Source organism: Scyliorhinus canicula, chromosome 28 (assembly GCF_902713615.1).
Source record: "Scyliorhinus canicula chromosome 28, sScyCan1.1, whole genome shotgun sequence".
NCBI lineage: Eukaryota > Metazoa > Chordata > Chondrichthyes > Carcharhiniformes > Scyliorhinidae > Scyliorhinus > Scyliorhinus canicula.
Window position 1 is genome coordinate 8799400 of NC_052173.1, and position 18050 is coordinate 8817449.

General features: G+C 49.6%; 1 protein-coding gene across 1 annotated transcript in view; it reads right to left on the bottom strand.

The window, feature by feature from the left end:
• Nucleotides 1-14668: 14668 nt before the first annotated feature.
• Nucleotides 14669-18050, bottom strand: part of stac3 (SH3 and cysteine rich domain 3) — a 40425-nt gene continuing 37043 nt past the window's right edge. Inside the window, exons 10-11 of the mRNA XM_038786663.1 lie at nt 17858-17995; nt 14669-16593 (exon numbers count right to left, since the gene is read on the bottom strand). Coding sequence (XP_038642591.1) covers nt 16495-16593; nt 17858-17995 — 237 coding nt within the window. The 3' untranslated portion in view covers nt 14669-16494. The remainder of the gene's footprint in view (nt 16594-17857; nt 17996-18050) is intronic.

Here is an 18050-nt window from a genome sequence, read left to right on the forward strand (position 1 = left end):
TCTTTTTGTCCCACGTTAATTCTTCGACCTCCCTGAAATGCCTCACATCTACCCGAACAGGCAAGCCCCAGGAAGTAGCCACCAGGAGATATCAAATCGACTGTCCTGGGTGGGGTTGGGGGTAATTCGCCCTCTTCGATCCTCTTCACCCACCTGGTAATCCTCCCCCAGTGAAAGAGATACAATGGAATAGAAGGTCTGTGTGCTCTCGGTCAGGCATGTCATATGAGAACCAACAGAGGGCAGCAGTTACCCAAGACTGGTACCACACATGGCAGAGATCGGCTGCTTTTTCCATTTCTTCAGCAGAACGATAATCTCTCCGATCACTGACTATTTGTCGTCTCGTCCACATTCATCAGAAACGGTGCCTGCCGTTTTCATGGATGACCGGGGGTGTCGAACAAACATTTTCTATTCCCTGCTGCCCCAAGCCACAGGGGAGAGTTGGAAACGTGACTCTAAACGAGCAGCTACCTACACGTTTCTTTAACACACTGAGAGAAATGAACTCTTCCACCTCAATGAGCAGGAACACACCGAGCTCCGACTCTCTGAACCAGGCACTCGCCTCTGACAAAATGAGAATCCCTACAGTGCCACTCGGCCCATCGAGTCTAGACCAACCCTCCGAAAGAGCACTCAACCTCGGCCCACTTCCCCAACCCTAACCCACCTAACCTGTACATCTTTGGACACTAAGGGACAATTTAGCACGGCCAATCCACCTAACCTGTACATCTTGGGACACTAAGGGACAATTTAGCACGGCCAATCCACCTAACCTGTACATCTTTGGACACTAAGGGACAATTGATCATGGCCAATCCACCTAACCTGCACCTCTTTGGACACTAAGGGACAATTTATCATGGCCAATCCGCCTAACCTGTACATCTTTGGACACTAAGGGGCAATTTAACATGGCCAATCCACCTAACCTGTACATCTTTGGACACTAAGGGACAATTTAACATGGCCAATCCACCTAACCTGTACATCTTTGGACACTAAGGGACAATTTATCATGGCCAATCCACCTAACCTGCACATCTTTGGACACTAAGGGACAATTTAACATGGCCAATCCACCTAACCTGTACATCTTTGGACACTAAGGGACAATTTATCATGGCCAATCCACCTAACCTGCACATCTTTGGACACTAAGGGACAATTTAACATGGCCAATCCACCTAACCTGTACATCTTTGGACACTAAGGGACAATTTAGCATGGCCAAGCCACCTAACCTGCACATCTTTGGACACTAAGGGACAATTTATCATGGCCAATCCACCTAACCTGCATATCTTTGGACTGTGGGAGGAAACCGGAGCACCAGGAGGAAGCCCACGCAGACACGGGGAGAACGTGCAGACTCCACACAGATAGTGACCTAAAATCAGCATCGAAGATGGCTATGATAAATTGTCCCTTAATGTTCAAAGATACCTCTGAGGGTCTGTGCCACATCAGCCAGTGACTGGGCCAACTCCCACTGGGACACCTCCCTCTGGCACTGGGACACCCCACCCAGAATTTGCACCACGCCAGCCAGTGCCCTCAGCCATGGCCTGCTGTGCCTGGGCCACACCCAGGATCACCGCTTGAATGTCCAGGTGGCTCTGGCACATGGCTGCCTGTGAGAGGGCAAACGTGTCCTGGGCCTTGGCCCCTGTCTGCACAGAATGGCCCAGGCTTTGCACACGCTGACCCATATCCAACACCGTCGCCCCCATTGCCACCGCCGCGGACCCCACCCGTGCGGTTTGGCCTGGGTGGCACACATGACCGACACCACCCCCAGCTCCTGGATGCGGATGGACTCCTCCACCTGCATTTGCAGATGCTGGAAGCTGCCGTCATCCTCTCTAGTCCCTGGGTCTCTGACTGCACCTACACTATGGGTGGGAAAGGATATTCCAGGAGCCCGGGACCCGCCTGGGTGGCAGCTGGGTGCTGGGGCTGGGCTGCCCTCTGACCGTCCGGCCCCTCGGCTGCTCGTACCTCCACTTGCTGTACCGGGACGGCTGTGTGCTGCTCACCAGTCCGTGTCCCAGAAGCCTCATCACTAAATTGCCCAACCGAGGTGAGAGTCTCTGTGATGGTGGCGGGTGTTGGAGACGCACTGACGGACCGTCAATTCTCTCCTCTGACCCGAGCTCCGGGGTCGCCTGGGTATCGGGCAGAGGGCTGGTGTTCAGGCTGCTCTCCCCGTCAATGCTCTGCCATCCGGGGGGGGGGGGGGGGGGGGGGGGGGGGGGGGGGGCGGGTGTCGGGTAGATGATGGCATCAGTGGCCAGGGCACCTGGCCATGGCGGTTGGCATGGGTGCTGGCATGTGCAGCAGGGTGGGGGTTTGGCTGGTGGGGGGGTCCGGGTTACATGTGGGCGGGGGGGGGGGAGGGGAGGTTGGTGCCAGGGGCACAGCGCTGCCCACTCACCCTGGCCGCCCTGAGGACGTCGTGCAGTTTTTCCCGCCACTGCATGCCAGTCCGGATGGTGTTGCCCACAGCGCTGACTGTGTCTGCCACCTGCACCCAGTCATGGTGCATGGTGGCGCCTGGCAGCCTTCCTCCTGGGCCGGGGTACAGGGTCGTCCACCTCTCCTCCACGGCGTCCAGGAGGGCGTCCAGCTCAGCGTCCCTGAACCGTGGCGCTGTTCTCCTAGCCGCCATCTCGTCGGATGGGACGGTGTGTGTGCGGGGGATGGGTCGTTTAAATGCGGCTGCGGCGTGGGAGCCTCATGTGCGCCAATCACGGACCCGGCGAATCTGCCACCGTTTCGCTTGGAATCGGTTGCGTTCCACGTGGCGATGGCGCGAACCCCTTTAGAGTTGCTGAATTGGGGCGGCTGTTGCACCGTTTTTGCTGTCGTAAAACACCACAGTCCCCACGCCGGCGTCAGCACTTAGTCTCAAAATCGGACAATCCAGCCCTCCAAGCATCTACTCTCCAGAAATGAGAATACAATTCCATGAGGCTCTAAGGTTGAGTAGATTAGGATTGTTTTCGTTGGAAAGACGGAGGTTGAGGGGGGACCTGATTGAGGTCTACAAAATTATGAGAGGTATGGACAGGGTGGATAGCAACAAGCTTTTCCCAAGAGTGGGGGTGTCAGTTACAAGGGGTCACGATTTCAAGGTGAGAGGGGGAAAGTTTAAGGGAGATGTGCGTGGAAAGTTATTTACGCAGAGGGTGGTGGGTGCCTGGAGTGCTTTGCCAGCGGAGGTGGTAGAGGCGGGTACGATAGCATCATTTAAGATGCATCAGGACAGATATATGAACGGGCGGGGAACAGAGGGAAGTAGATCCTTGGAAAATAGGGGACAGGTTTAGATAAAGGATCTGGATTGGCGCAGGCTGGGAGGGCCGAAGGGCCTGTTCCTGTGCTGTAATTGCACCCACCACCCTCTGCGTAAAAAACTTTCCACGCACATCTCCCTGAAACTTTCCCCCTCTCACCTTGAAATTGTGACCCCTTCTTTTATATCGGTAAACACACACAAGGTTAGAATGAATGACGATCTCACTTTTGCGACATCTGAATCACACCTTTTGCAGACATAGAATCTGCATGTATGTAAAACCAGGATTTAAAAAAAAGATATTACTGCAACAAATATATATCATACAATCTAAATAAAATAATTCCTACGTCAGCCAGGCCTTAATTCTGGCAGAGGTGGGAAGGTGACATGGATCTGCTACATCCCATCTAATTAATTATCCTTCCCATCTCCAAGCTCGCCAACAGACAGGCCAGGAGATTAGATTCTGAGTTGAATATTTATTCGAAAACACTTTTGTTCCTTGTCTTCTTACTCCTATCCAAGTGTCAATGATCCTTTCACAAGAGCAGCCCTGGGCAATTTTCAGATTTCGCCTGATATGAGTTCAGCTTGAAGATTAATACATCAGCTTCTTGCAAGTCTACGTAATAGACGAGAATATACTCAGGGGTAGATGACGTGCGAGATCTTGGCGCATAAGTGCTCAGGTACTTGTGTGAAGCCCCCGGCTTTACCTGCGGATACGGCCGCAGAATGGCCAGGTCCATAGCCGCGCATGCGCACAGCGGCGGCCTGCAACATGGCGCCAGTCGCCCGCGGACCCGGCCTGCCAAACACTGCCCCCCTCAGGAAATTGGGAGAATTCCAAGCAGGAACTTGCTGCTGAGCAACAGGGCTTCCACATCCCATCATCCAATGCAAACGTCTTCTCATTGCCATTGGCCCAGCGCCCTGTTTAAAAATCCTGATGGCTCAAAGCAGTGGATTGGACAATTCAAGCAAGCGATTGGCAGGGAAGAATACCTTGTTTATTTACATGGGGGTTGCTGCAGTGTTGCTGTCTTGTCACCAGGGTCAAAGTGCAAAGATTGAGTGTTCTAATCCCACCAGACAAGTTCAACGGCATTTGAAATCCAATTGTTGTAAAACAAAAACGGTCACCGGGCAGCACGGTGGCCTAGTGGTTAGCACAACCGCCTCACTGCGCTGAGGTCCCAGGTTCGATCCCGGCTCTGGGTCACTGTCCGTGTGGAGTTTGCACATTCTCCCCGTGTCTGCGTGGGTTTCGCCCCCACAACCCAAAAATATGCAGAGTAGGTGGATTGGCCACGCTAAATTGCCCCTTAATAGAAAAAATAATTGGGTAATCTAAATTTATTTTAAAAAATTTTAAAAAACGGTCAATTTGTGACGCTCGCATTTCTATCATGCAGAATTCAAGCCAACCTTTCAATACTTTCTCCATGGGATCAGTATGGAGATGCTGCACATTCCCTGAGCCTTTGCAAGGGTAGGTCTGTCCAAGGCTTGCAATATATCAGCTGAACTGGCCACGCTACATTTGGCATCATTGAACAGCATCTGAGGAGGAATTCTCCGAGATGTGTTCTTGACTCGGTGAACCAAGATCCAAACTCCAAGAATTCCCACCATAATTTCCACTCCTGATCATCCCATTGGTGTGTTTTAACGCCATTCATTGCCTTCTTTCCAGAATAGAATTGAACCTTACAGCGCACTGCCCCCTCATTGTTCCTGCCAGTTCTTTGAATAACAGCACCCAATTAGGGAAGGTCGTGGTGCCGTGGTACTGATAAATAACGAGAGACCCAGAATGATGCTCTGGGAAGCCGGGTTCAAATTCCACCACAGCAGATGGTGAAATTTGATTTGGATAAAAATCTGGAATTTTAGAAATCCAGTGATGACCCCCAAACCATTGTCGATTGTCGTAAAAACACATCCGGTTCACGAATGTCCTTGAGGGAAGGAAATCTGCCACCTCTACCTAGTCTGGCCTGCATGAACAAAGAAAAGTACAGCACAGGAACAGGCCCTTCGGCCCTCCAAGCCTGTGCCGACCATGCTGCCCGTCTAAACTACAATCTTCCACACTTCCGGGGTCCGTGTCCCTCTATTCCCATCCTATTCATGTATTTGTCAAGATGCCCCTTAAATGTCACTATCGTCCCGGCTTCCACCACCTCCTCCAGCAGCGAGTTCCAGGCACCCACTACCGTCTGTGTGTCATGAGAATGTCGCTTTCAGAAATGTTTGGCTGCTCAAGTGGCGGCAGTGATGTCAGAGTGTGGGTGGAGCTGAGCTCTGGCTCTGCTTTTTAGTTTCACTTTGAGAAAAGCTTGGGTGTGTCTGTGTTGTTTTGGTTTCCTTTTCAGTGTTGGAGCTGAAGCCAGCCAAAGCAGGTGCACTGTTGTTCTCTCTGCCATGAAAAGTCGATCTCTTGATCATTTGGTGAATTCAGAATTATAAATGCTCTCAGTAGTGACTTTAACCTGATGTGCTTCTGTTAAAGGTTATGTTTTTTAAAAATCTGCCAGATGTTGAAAGGACAGCTTACGGATTACTTAGTGTTGTATTCTTTGGGGTACTTGAATTAACGGTTGCTAAGATGTTCACTGTTTGTTTTTAAAAAGTTAACTTGAGTTAATAGAATAAACATTGTTTTGCTTAAAAAAATACTTTTCCATTTCTGCTGTACCATCCCTGTAGAGTGGGCCGTGTGCTCCCCATACCACAATCTAGTAAACATTGTGGGTCAGGTGAAGTCTATGTTACACTTTGGCGTTCTCTAAACCCTGGCCCATAACATATGTAAAAACCTTCCCTCACACATCTCCTCTAAACTTTGCCCCTTGACCCTTAAACCTATGCCTCCTAGTAATTGACCCCTCTACCCTGGGGAAAAGCCTCCGACTGTACACTCTGTCCCTGCCCCTCATAATTTTGTTACTGCCCTGTACACTTTCTAAAAAATAAAACCCCAACCAACATTCTCTGTACCTTCAAAGCAGTTTGAAAACATATCCCCACATCTCTCCCAAAATGCAACCATTTCCATTCCTCTGCCTCTTTGTCATCGTTCCCCCTTCCAACAGGCCCAGGCTGAAAATATTGCCGATGCCAGAAATCTATCAGAAAAACAGAAAATGCTGGAAAACCTCAGCTGGTCTGACAGGATCTGTGGAGCGAGAAACAGAGGGTGGGAATCTCCCGGGCCTTTTCCCCGTCTCCGGGATCTTCCAGTCCCCCGGCAAAGGTGGGTCCACCCACCCCGCCCCTCACCCCTGCAAGACAGCATGGATGTCAACGGGCCAGGATGAACGACAGGAGAGGGGCGGGTGGAAAATCCCGCCTGGAGTTGACCTTCCCGAGTCTGTCAAACTCTCCCTTCCAGCGAAAGAAAGATCAGTTGAGATCGATTGTGTCGGCCGTGTGTCTGTCCCTCTCACCAACCTGTCCACATCCTCTGTTACGATCCTGTTGACCATTTATCGCGTTGTGTCGTCTGCAACCTTCAAAATGACACTTTAGCAAAACCGAGTAAGAGGAAAATCTCCTGCTACCCTTCTTTTCAGTGGTACTTGTCAGCAGAGTTGTTGAGGGCCGATTCACCCCTGTCTCGGGTCATATTGTAAAGAGTTGAACAGAAGCTTGTCTTTATACGAAATGTGTTTGCGCCATTTTATGGCTTGACACCAACATGTCAAGGGGCCTCACGGTAGCATGGTGGTTAGCATCAATGCTTCACAGCTCCAGGGTCCCAGGTTCGATTCCCGGCTGGGTCACTGTCTGTGTGGAGTCTGCACGTCCTCCCCCTGTGTGCGTGGGTTTCCTCCGGGTGCTCCGGTTTCCTCCCACAGTCCAAAGATGTGCGGGTTAGGTGGATTGGCCATGCTAAATTGCCCGTAGTGTAAGGTTAATGGGGGGATTGTTGGGTTACGGGTATACGGATTACGTGGGTTTAAGTAGGGTGATCATTGCTCGGCACAACATCGAGGGCCGAAGGGCCTGTTCTGTGCTGTACTGTTCTATGTTCTATGTGCGTAAGGAATCGCTGAAATATTACTCACAATTATGACAGCTTTCGACTCGCTCCCCACTTCCACTACGGGCGGCACAGTAGCACAGTGGATCGCACTGTGGCTTCACAGCGCCAGGGTCCCAGGTTCGATTCCCGGCTTGGTCACTGTCTGTGCGGAGTCTGCACGTCCTCCCCGTGTCTGCGTGGGTTTCCTCCGGGCGCTCCGGTTTCCTCCCACAGTCCAAAGATGTGCGGGTTAGGGAGATTGACCATGATAAATTGCCCTTAGTGACCAAAAAGGTTAGGAGGGGTTATTGGGTTACGGGGATAGTGGGGAAGTGAGGGCTTAAGGGGGGGTGTGCAGACTCGATGGGCCGAATGGCCTCCTTCTGCACTGTATGTTCTATGTTCCAATGTCCTTTATTGATTCATTAACGGGATGTAGGCATCGCTGGTCGGGCCATAATGAAATGAAAAATGAAATGAAAATCACTTATTGTCACGAGTAGGCTTCAATGAAGTTACTGTGAAAAGCCCCTAGTCGCCACATTCCGGCGCCTGTTCGGGGAGGCTGATACGGGAATTTATTGCCCATCCCTAATTGCCCCTTGAGAAGGTGGTGTTGAGTTGCCTTCCTGACCCGCTGCAGTCCGTATGGTGTAGGTACACCCACAGTGCTGTTAGGCAGTTCCAGGATGTTGCCCCAGTGACAGTGAAGGAACGGGCGATATATTTCCAAGTCAGGATGGTGAGTTACTGGGAGGGGACCGTCCAGGTGGTGGGGGTTCCCAGGTATCTGCTGCTCTTGCCCTTCTCGGGGTCCAGAAGGTGCTGTCGAAGGTGATGGCTGAAGTCAGACAACTGTCACCTGATTCCAGTGATTTGTACCATATTCCCGCCATTACAACATTGGGGTCAGCAGTTAAAATGTAGCTGGCTAGCTCGCCAAGGGCCATCAGCTTCATTATATATGTGTACCGCCAATTTAAAAAAAAACAACTTTTTCAAATTTTGAAGCCTTCAGCCAGTCGCGAATGTGTCAGAGAGGCAGTAGCCCCCTCACCCACTCCGCCTCCTCCCCTCGCCCACCACACCATGTTCGTAAGACCCTTACCCACCCTCAGCAGAGAGCAATCCTAATGCGGAAAAGTGGAGGAGCCACGAGAATGACATTGAAATTCGGGTCTATTATAATGCCCTGTGGTAGTATGACTAGAGGTATTACGGTACCTAGCAATGCCGAGACACCATTGGTGGAGAAGGCTCGCTGCTCATTGGCCCAATGGTAGGTAACACTAGTCACCCATTGGTTAGAGCTGGAAGGTAGCTCCGCCCAGTAAGGCGGGGTACAAGAGCCCGTGTACTCCTCACAGCTGCCTTTCTGTACCTGAGCTGCTGGGGAAACATCTTGTCTATTAAAGCCTTCAGTTCGGACTACAACCTCACTTCTGTGGTCAATTGATCGTGCATCATGCCCAAAGATAGGGCATGAATTCCCTCAGACATCGTGCCAGATTTATTCCAGCGCTCTTGCAGGAGTTTGATCCAGAGGCAAGCCGGAAATCAGGCACGCCGGCTAACAGTTGGAATATCCCACCTGGTCTTGGATGGAGCAAAGACTCCAGCTGGGCCTGACAAAGCCATTTACCAGATTCCAGTGATTCTCACTGATTGAGGGCAAATACAGTGTTGTTGCCTCTACCCCCTGAAGGGACAAGTGCCAGAATTCTCCAGCCCTTTGCTGGCAGCGGGACTCTCTGGTGCCGTTGGCAGCGCACCCCCTCGGTTGCCCGGCGCGCGGTGGCTACAATGGCGCAGGACGCGAATCCCACCTCCAGCGATCGACGCGGCCCGATTCGCCATCCTCGCTCGGAGCGGTAGCTGGGTGAACTCGCAAATGGAAAATCCTGGCCAACGAAAATATAAATTTGGCTATCCGCCCCTTTACAAAGGGCATCAAAAGGGGCAATTCTCAGAATTAGATGGGCAGCTGGCATGGAATGGGATCTAAGAAGGAAGGCGGATGCCCATAATAAAGGAGGGATCAGATGGCCCCATGCCATCCAACTGAGCCACGCCAATTCCACTGGGGGTCAGGGTTGTGGGGCACTGGTTGGTACAAGCCTGGCATAACCATGAAACTTTAGGCACTCGTTGACCAGAGAAACAAAGAAACAGAGAGAAATGTTACGGGTATTTTGTTCCTTGCTCAACACTGTCTTTGTTAATGTATAAAGCAGCCGACTGTAATTCTGGAATGTTCTACCCACACGTCTGAGGAATGGCCGTTGACCAACGCAAGAAGTATTTTGGAGATTGTGTTACTAGCTGAGTTGGGGCATTAATCCTGAAACATGTCTCTGACTTAATTTGGCGCCTGGACATTTGATCTTATCCAGCTGCCCCTCCAAGAATAGCCCTTTAACCCTGAAGTTTGATATGATCGACAGGTGTTGCTTCCAAAAAGAAAACAGCTCCTTTCCTCTGTATTTCGGGAGTTGCTCCGTGTCCTGGGTGAATGTTATGGTACAAGTGGAGGATGGGGCCTTCGGGGAACGGTCCATTCCACCAGCATCGTCTAATGAACCCAGAGTCCCCGATACAGGGGCCCGCACATCACAAATATAATATATGGTGCTTAGATCAATATATACTGTGGGCTCCAATCTCAGCTCGGAGTGCAGTTCACTGTCTGCTTCCATTACTCGACTTATTGTTCTTAAACCTGGTGCTGGTTTCAAAACAGAATGGTATTTGTGTCATATCCACTAACTTAGAATCATAGAATCCTGATGGTGCAGAAGGAGGCCATTCAGCCCATCGAGTCTGCACCAACACTTCGAAAGAGCACCCTACCCAGGCCCACTCCCCCACCCAAACCTTGTAACTCCACCTAACCTGCACATCTTTGGACACTAAGGGGCAATTTAGCACGGCTAATATTCATAGAATTTACAGTGCAGAAGGAGGCCATTCAGCCCATCGAGTCTGCACCGGCTCTTGGAATGAGCGCCCTACCCAAGGTCAACACCTCCACCCTATCCCCATAACCCAGTAACCCCACCCAACACTAAGGGCAATTTTGGACACTAAGGGACAATTTAGCATGGCCAATCCACCTACCTACACATCTTTGGACTGTGGGAGGAAACCAGAGCACCCGCAGGAAACCCACGCACACACGGGGAGGACGTGCAGACTCCGCACAGATAGTGACCCAAGGAATCGAACCTGGGACCTTGGAGCGGTGAGGCAGCAGTGCTAACCACTGTGCCACTCTGTGGTGAGACATGCTCCTTTCTGACACAGTTTGCACCGAATGTGATGAGGATGTTACGTGTGTCCGTCCGTGTGTGTGTGCTGGACAAGTGCACGGCGGGAAGGTGGTGATGTCAGTTGGTGGGCGGGATTCTCTGTCGTCAGTCAGCCCCAATACCGCTGAGAGCAAGGATGGGGAATTAACGGTCGGCCAAAATCTCCCATTCACTGCACCGGGATTGGAGGATTCCACTGTCCTTAATGGACGGAGAATCCCGCTGTCCTGAAGGGTCTCGAATTGACTCCAGCTGAAAGGAGGATTGACCCCTGCACTGTTGGTCCTGATCATCAGCCCTCCAGCCAACTGGGTCCGAGTGGCTGTGACAGCAGATACTTTTTACAGTGTATGCTGCAGTCTGGAGCTATGGGCAGTGACGGTACAGCCTCCAATTTGTTCCTATCACCTGTCTGATCAGGAGTCTCTCTCGCTCTTACCGCCAGTCATTGCCGTGCAGTGGAATGACTTCACAAGCTGACGCACTCAATCTGTTTGGCCGCGTTATGGACGCACTTTCCTTTCCCATCAAGTCCTGTGGGACTGCAGCACGTCACCACAGCAACAGCTGCCCAGAGAACCCGTGAGGCAAAGTTGTTGCGACCTTCCCAAAGGGGGTGAAAGGGGAAATGCGAGGGCAACAGGAAACGGAGAGGCTGCCCTGGTCGTCAATTGGCACAGGTCTGGCAAAATGGAGGCTGTGCCAAGTGGGCGTGAGGAAGGCAGGGCACCATCCCCACAGGGGAAAACTCGCTGCAGATCTCCGAGGGCGTGTAGAAATGAGAGGCAGCAATCATCAGCTGGTGTGGTACAGTTCTGGCAATGCCCCTTACCCACTCGCAGCCAAGGAATCTCCTGCGCTCAGTAAAAAGAGAAATATAAACCGGAGACAAAAATCATGGCAGGAGAGAAATTTCGCCGAGGTGGGAGGAGGCGGAGTGGGTGAGGGGGTTACTGCCTCTCTGACACATTCGCGACTGGCTGAAGACCTCAAATTTTTTTTTACATAGAACATATAGTGCAGAAGGAGGCCATTCGGCCCATCGAGTCTACACCGACCCACTTAAACCCTCACTTCCATCCTATCCCTGTAACCCAATAACCTCTCCTAACCTTTTTTGGTCACTAAGGGACAATTTAACATGGCCAATCCACCTAACCTGCATGTCTTTGTACTGTGGGAGGAAACCGGAGCACCCGGAGGAAACCCACGCAGACACGGGGAGAACGTGCAGACTGCACACAGACAGTGACCCAAGCCAGGAATCGAACCTGGAGCTGTGAAGCCACAATGCTAAACACTGTGCTAATTTGAAAAAGTTGGTTCATTTTTTTTTAAATTCGTGCGACACATATAATGAAACTGATGGCGCTTGGCATGCCTGCCAGTGAAATTTCTCCGAAGGTGACAGATATGCCAGGGCCTGCAAATATTGGCACTGGTGGGCTATCCAAGAGTTCTGTGCCCACTCATCGTCCTGGTACCTGGCAGTGCCTTATTCCCTCTTCACCACTTTGAGCACAAAATCCCATCTGCCATGAATTCACACTTGAACCTGACTTACCAGCCCACCATGGGCATGAGTTTCAATACACCCCCCCCATGGAATTGGAAATTCCACTTGTGCATGGGGGGGGAAATGAATTTGACAGCTGGCTTTCACGTTTCAGCTTGTGTGGCCACAAGCTCGGGAGAGGTGAGTTGGCACTTTCAATCAATGAAGAAGCATCTGAAGAGTGATTTGGGATTGGACTGTGCGTGCAGTTTCCCCCAAGCTTCCGAGAGTTCACCAGTGAAAGCAAGGCGAGATAATAATAAATCCTTATTATCGAAATGGAGAGAAACGTCAGAGTGCTTCAGTGAAGAGGGATCTGGATGTCCGTGTGCATGAATCTCAAAGTTGGTTTGCAGGTGCAGCAGGTAATGAGGAAGGCAAATTGTAGTTCGGTATTTAGAGCTGAAAGAATAGAGTATAAAAGTGAGGAAGTGTTGCTGCAACTGTACACGGCATTGGTGAGACCACATCTGGAGTATTGAGCACAGTTTTGGTCCCCTTAATTGAGGAGGGATGTAGTGACATTGGAGGCAGTTCAGTAGGTTGATTGCAGAGATGAGGGGTTTGTCTTTTGAAGAGAGATTGTGTAGTTCAGGCCTCTCTTGAGTTTAGGAAAATGAGGGGAGATCTAATTGAGGTTTACAAGATTATAAAAGGTCTGGAGAAAGTAGACGTGGAGCGGATGCTTCCTCTTGTGGGGCATTCTGGGACGAGAGGTCACAGTTTTAGGATAAGGGAGAGCAGATTTAATACAGAGAGGAGGAGAAATTATGGGTGGGATTCGCCATTCGGCGACGCCCAAATCGCATTCGGCGATCGGCCAGACAATCCTCGTTTGCGCCAAAATTGGGGGTGGCACCACTTTTGCAATGTGCCGCCCCCTCAAAAACGCTAGGTAGTTTAGAGGTGGGCAGTTTTTTGGCAGGCCAAGTCCGAGTGGGGCCGGCGCCGTGCGCACCCACGGCCTCAGGCCTGGCAATTCTCTGGCCGTATCCGTAGGTAAAGCCAGGGGGGGGGGGGGGGGGGTTACGCTGCGTGCCTGCTAGCCCCCCCCCCCCCAATCAGGCGGAGAGAGAGGTGGAGAGGGATGAATGTTTAAATATATTACATTGTGTGTCGTTGCAGTAGTGTATTAGACCCCAACAGTGGCTAGGACGCTGGACCAATACCCCAATATTTGGGCGGCACGGTAGCATGGCGGTAAGCACTGTGGCTTCACAGCTCCAGGGTTGCAGGTTCGATTCCCGGCTTGGGTCACGGTCTGTGCGGAGTCTGCATGTTCTCCCCGTGTGTGCGTGGGTTTCCTCCGGGTGCTCCGGTTTCCTCCCACAAGTCCCGAAAGACGTGCTTGTTAGGTGAATTGGACATTCTGAATTCTCCCTCTGTGACCCGAACAGGCGCCGGAATGTGGCGACTAGGGGCTTTTCACAGTAACTTCATTGCAGTGTTAATGTAAGCCTACTTGTGACAATAAAGATTATTATTTCATTTTATTTTCTAAATCTGTGAGGAAAGAATAATTCACTCCAGATTGATTGCACAAAGAAAATAGGGATTTGGTACTTTTAAAACAAAACTTTATTAACACAATAAAATAGCTAACAATTATTCCTTAAACAATACTACTGAATACAGTAAACACAATGCCCTTAATTACTGTCTCTATTCCCAATTGAGCAAGAAAGAAAAACATACATCGATCCATCCCACATCCCAATAACACAGAGTAATACTGGCGTTCCAGAATAGGTTTGGTTCCTGTCAGAACCCCTGCAGACTCTGGCTGGATGTTTTCAAAAAGCTGTTTCAACTGGTTTGTTTCAGCTTCCCCCTTGACCTCAGACAAGTCTGCACTGCCTTAAATACTATTAATCGTACTGTGAGAGCAAAAGACTTTACTTGTGGTCTGAAGGGTAGCCCGATTAAAAATCACCACTCAAAACCTTTCTCAAAGATGTCTGAATACCTTAGCTCCACCCAGCAATGACATCAACTCCCCATGCTGAAAACACATCAACTCCCCAAAGTTAAACAACAGTGCATTCGCCCAGGCTTTTATTCTGCTCAATTTTACCTCTGGCTCCTAAAATCTATCCGGTTTTGCAGAATAAGATTCTTTTTAAAAACATGACTACTGCAGTCAAACACACTCAAACACAGGCTTTTAACCCTTGAACTGCCAAATGTTTATCATCCAACATATCTAAAATCCTGCATTCGTCACACATGTTATTAAAAGAATTTAGGTTAAGGTATCCAGATTATACATCTGCTAAAGTTGTGATTAAGGGGTTAAGAGGCGGTGATGCCACTCATGGGAAGGTCCGGGTCTGTTTTTAGTTTCATTTTCAGTCCTCCGAGGTCTGTTTATAGTTTTGTTTTCAGCCCTGCCCTGGGTCTGTTTTTAGTTTCATTTTCAGCCCTGCCCTGGGTCTGTTTTTAGTTTCATTTTCAGCCCTGCCCTGGGTCTGTTTTAGTTTCATTTTCAGCCCTGCCCTGGGTCTGTTTTTAGTTTCATTTTCAGCCCTGCCCTGGGTCTGATATTTTTAGTTTAATTTACAGAGTTCAGCTCTGGTTCCTGAGGAAAGGAGCTGCTTTTCTCAGACTGACTTCTGAAAGTTTCTCCCCCGAGGACATTAGGAATAATTCTGTAAGCCACGGAGTGTTAACTTTATTAATCAGTGGCTTTTGACCCCGAGTGCGGATTTTGTTTTCTTGAAATTTTAGAAGTAGATGGGAAAGTGACCTTTCATTATTTTGTTAACTGTTTAACTGTTAATTGAAAAGCTGTTTTTTTTCCCCTCGAGTGTGAATGAGGTTAATCCTGCGTTAATAATAATGTAAAAAGATCCCTCATTGTCAGTGGAAACACTCCTGGAGCGAGGTAACCTTTCCTCACAGTTTACAAACTGAAAAATTGTTGATGTCTCTTCCGGTTTCCTAAACTAAGAGAGCAAAACAGAGTTAATGTTTCGAAGAGCCGTACGGACCTGAAACATTCACTCGGTTTCTCTCTCCACAGATGCTGCCAGACCTGCTGAGTTTATTCAGCCATTTTCTGGGCCGCCAATCAGGGAAAGTAACTTGAAAAGGGAGTGATGCAAAGCCAGAAGCAGGGTCCCTCACTGACTAAAAATAAACCCACTACCGCAGCAAAACCCAAAACAATTTAGCGTCTGAATGACACCGGATGTGAGTAGAAACAGGTGTTCAATAAAATAATGAACGATTCTGTGGTGGCCGATGGTAGTCTGGCTGTTCAAAGATGTTTCCAGCCGTAAAATCATAGGAACGTTATAGTACAGGAGGCCATTCAGCCCATCCCAATGATTTGAACACAAAAATGACCACATTCCTCACCATGCTTCCTATTGCCTATCTCGCACCTTCAAAGAACTCGCGCACAATCGGATATGTTCAACCACGGTCTCCTTCCTTCAATGTCGTTCATCGACAATCTCTGCTGAAGCCATCAGTTGGGTTTGCTGAGCACGCTGGAACAGGATTAATGGTGGCAGAAAAAACACGCCACCCTTTCCCTGTAACTGAACGCTGAGCAGCGTGTTCTGGTTTTCACTTGAGGAACATATCCCTGAGACTAAGGGGGGCGGGGTGGGCGGGGGCGGGAACATTACTCTGACCCTCTCTGTTGACACCACGGAGCATTCCGACATTCCTTCCATTACAACAGCTGTCAAAATATCAGTTTCAGAGCTGGAATGCTTCCCTGGCCTCGAGCCACGTGTTGTTCATGGTTTTCCGAACGGGAATAAACCCCTTAGGGTAGAGAAAGGGCCAGCAAAGTTTGAAAACATTGGCATCAGAAGGCCGTGAATGAAATCTCTGGGCCCTCATTCTAGCCCAAAGGGGGATTGTCGTTTAATCACTCATTGGCCAAACCTATAAGCTGGACATGTCTTATTGGATGGATTCCACAAATAATTATGGGCGTGGATTGTGCAAATATACATTGACCACTGATCTGAACTTATTCATTGACATTTTTATATTAATAAGATGAGAAATCTCATGCAAGGTTTGTGCTACCCAGAATATACAAAGAAAATCAGCTATGCTTTTATCTTCAAAATAATGTTTTCCTAACACACCAAGGTATGCTCAGATCTCCATAGCAACAGTCGTCCATTTTTGTCTGGAAGATTCCTTCCAGCTGACGTGGGCACTACCAGGAAATACGACTCCCCCCACATTGGCAGGTAGACGTTGGGCACTGTTACACGTTTCAAACAGCCATCTTGACGCTGCTTCACCGGGTTCTGGCACAAACTCAGATTTCCTCTAAGAAGTTAACAGGGAACATTCCCACCTTCCGGCCTGTGAACACCTTGATGTAGCCGTTGACCTCTTCACCCTTCTGTACAACAATCTGTCACAAATTGGAAGGGGAGAAGAATGAGAGGGATTAATGTGGCACGGCCAAACATTCGCACGCCGGCCTTGACAACCAATCGTGCAGATTCAATGTGTGAGGATACATCAATACATAGAAGATAGGAGCAGGAGGAGGCCTTTTGGCCCTTCGAGCCTGCTCCGCCATTCATCACGATCATGGCTGATCATCCAACTCAATAGCCTAACCTGCTTTCTCCCCATAGCCTTTCATCCCATTCTCCCCAAGTGCTACATCCAGCCGCCTCTTGAATATATTCAATGTTTTAGCATCAACTACTTCCTGTGGTAATGAATTCCAGAGGCTCACCACTCTGTGTGAAGAAATGTCTCCTTATCTCTGTCCAAAATGGTTTACCCTGAATCCTCAGGCTGTGACCCCTGGACACACCCATCATTGGTAACATCTTCCCTGTATCTACACTGTCTAGTCCTGTTAGAATTTTATAAGTCTCTCCGAGATTCCCCCCCCCTCATTCTTCTGAACTCCAGTGAGAACAATCCTAACCGAGTCAATCTCTCCTCAGATGACAGTTCCGCCATCCTCCTCCTTAAATTTACTCACTGTCCCAGCATGCACCACACTCTGGGGTAGCGAATTCCACACATTCACAACCCTTTGGCCGAAGTAGCTTTTCCTCATCTCGGTTTTAAATTTGCTACCTCTTATTCTAAGGTCATGACCTCTCGTTCTGGAATGCCCCACAGGAGGAAACATCCGCTCCACCTCTATTTTATCCAGACCTTTTATCACCTTGTAAACCTCAATTTGATCTCCCCTCATTCTTCTAAACTCGCGAGAGTATCGGCCTAAACTGCTCAATCTCTCCTCATACGACAGCCCCCTCATCTCTGGAATCAATCGAGTGAGCCGCCTCTGAGCTGCCTCCAATGTCACTACATCCCTCCTCAAATAAAGGGACTAAAACTCTGCACAATACTCCAGGTGCGGTCTCACCAATGTCTTGTGCAGCGACAAAAGAAGCTGCGAGATTGCAGTCCCCCTCAACCCCCTCCCCGTGTCAGTGTAACCCCCAGAGATCCCGAGGGAGAATTGATTGCCTTCCTCAAGATCCTGAGTAGCTGCCCACTCCTCAGGAGTTTCTCTTCCAAGTTCCATTGTCACCTCATCCTGATTTTGGTGTGGGTCCACAGGAGGCATGGGGTTTACTTGTGGACCTGCGCCCCTTAGCACTGGGTGCAGAAAGAAATGTTCGAGGGTACCTCAATTCTCCACTTACCTGATCTTTTTTCAGGGTAATCTGGCCCATCTCCTTATTGCCAACGAACGATCGGACAACTTTGTGGACACGTTCTCCCGCACGCACCCTTATGATGTAGTTCGCTGGGAAATAGCCAGATTTATCGCCAATGCGCCCCTGAAATGGAGAAATGTTTGGGTCGGATACATTTCAATCAGTCACTAATACCCGA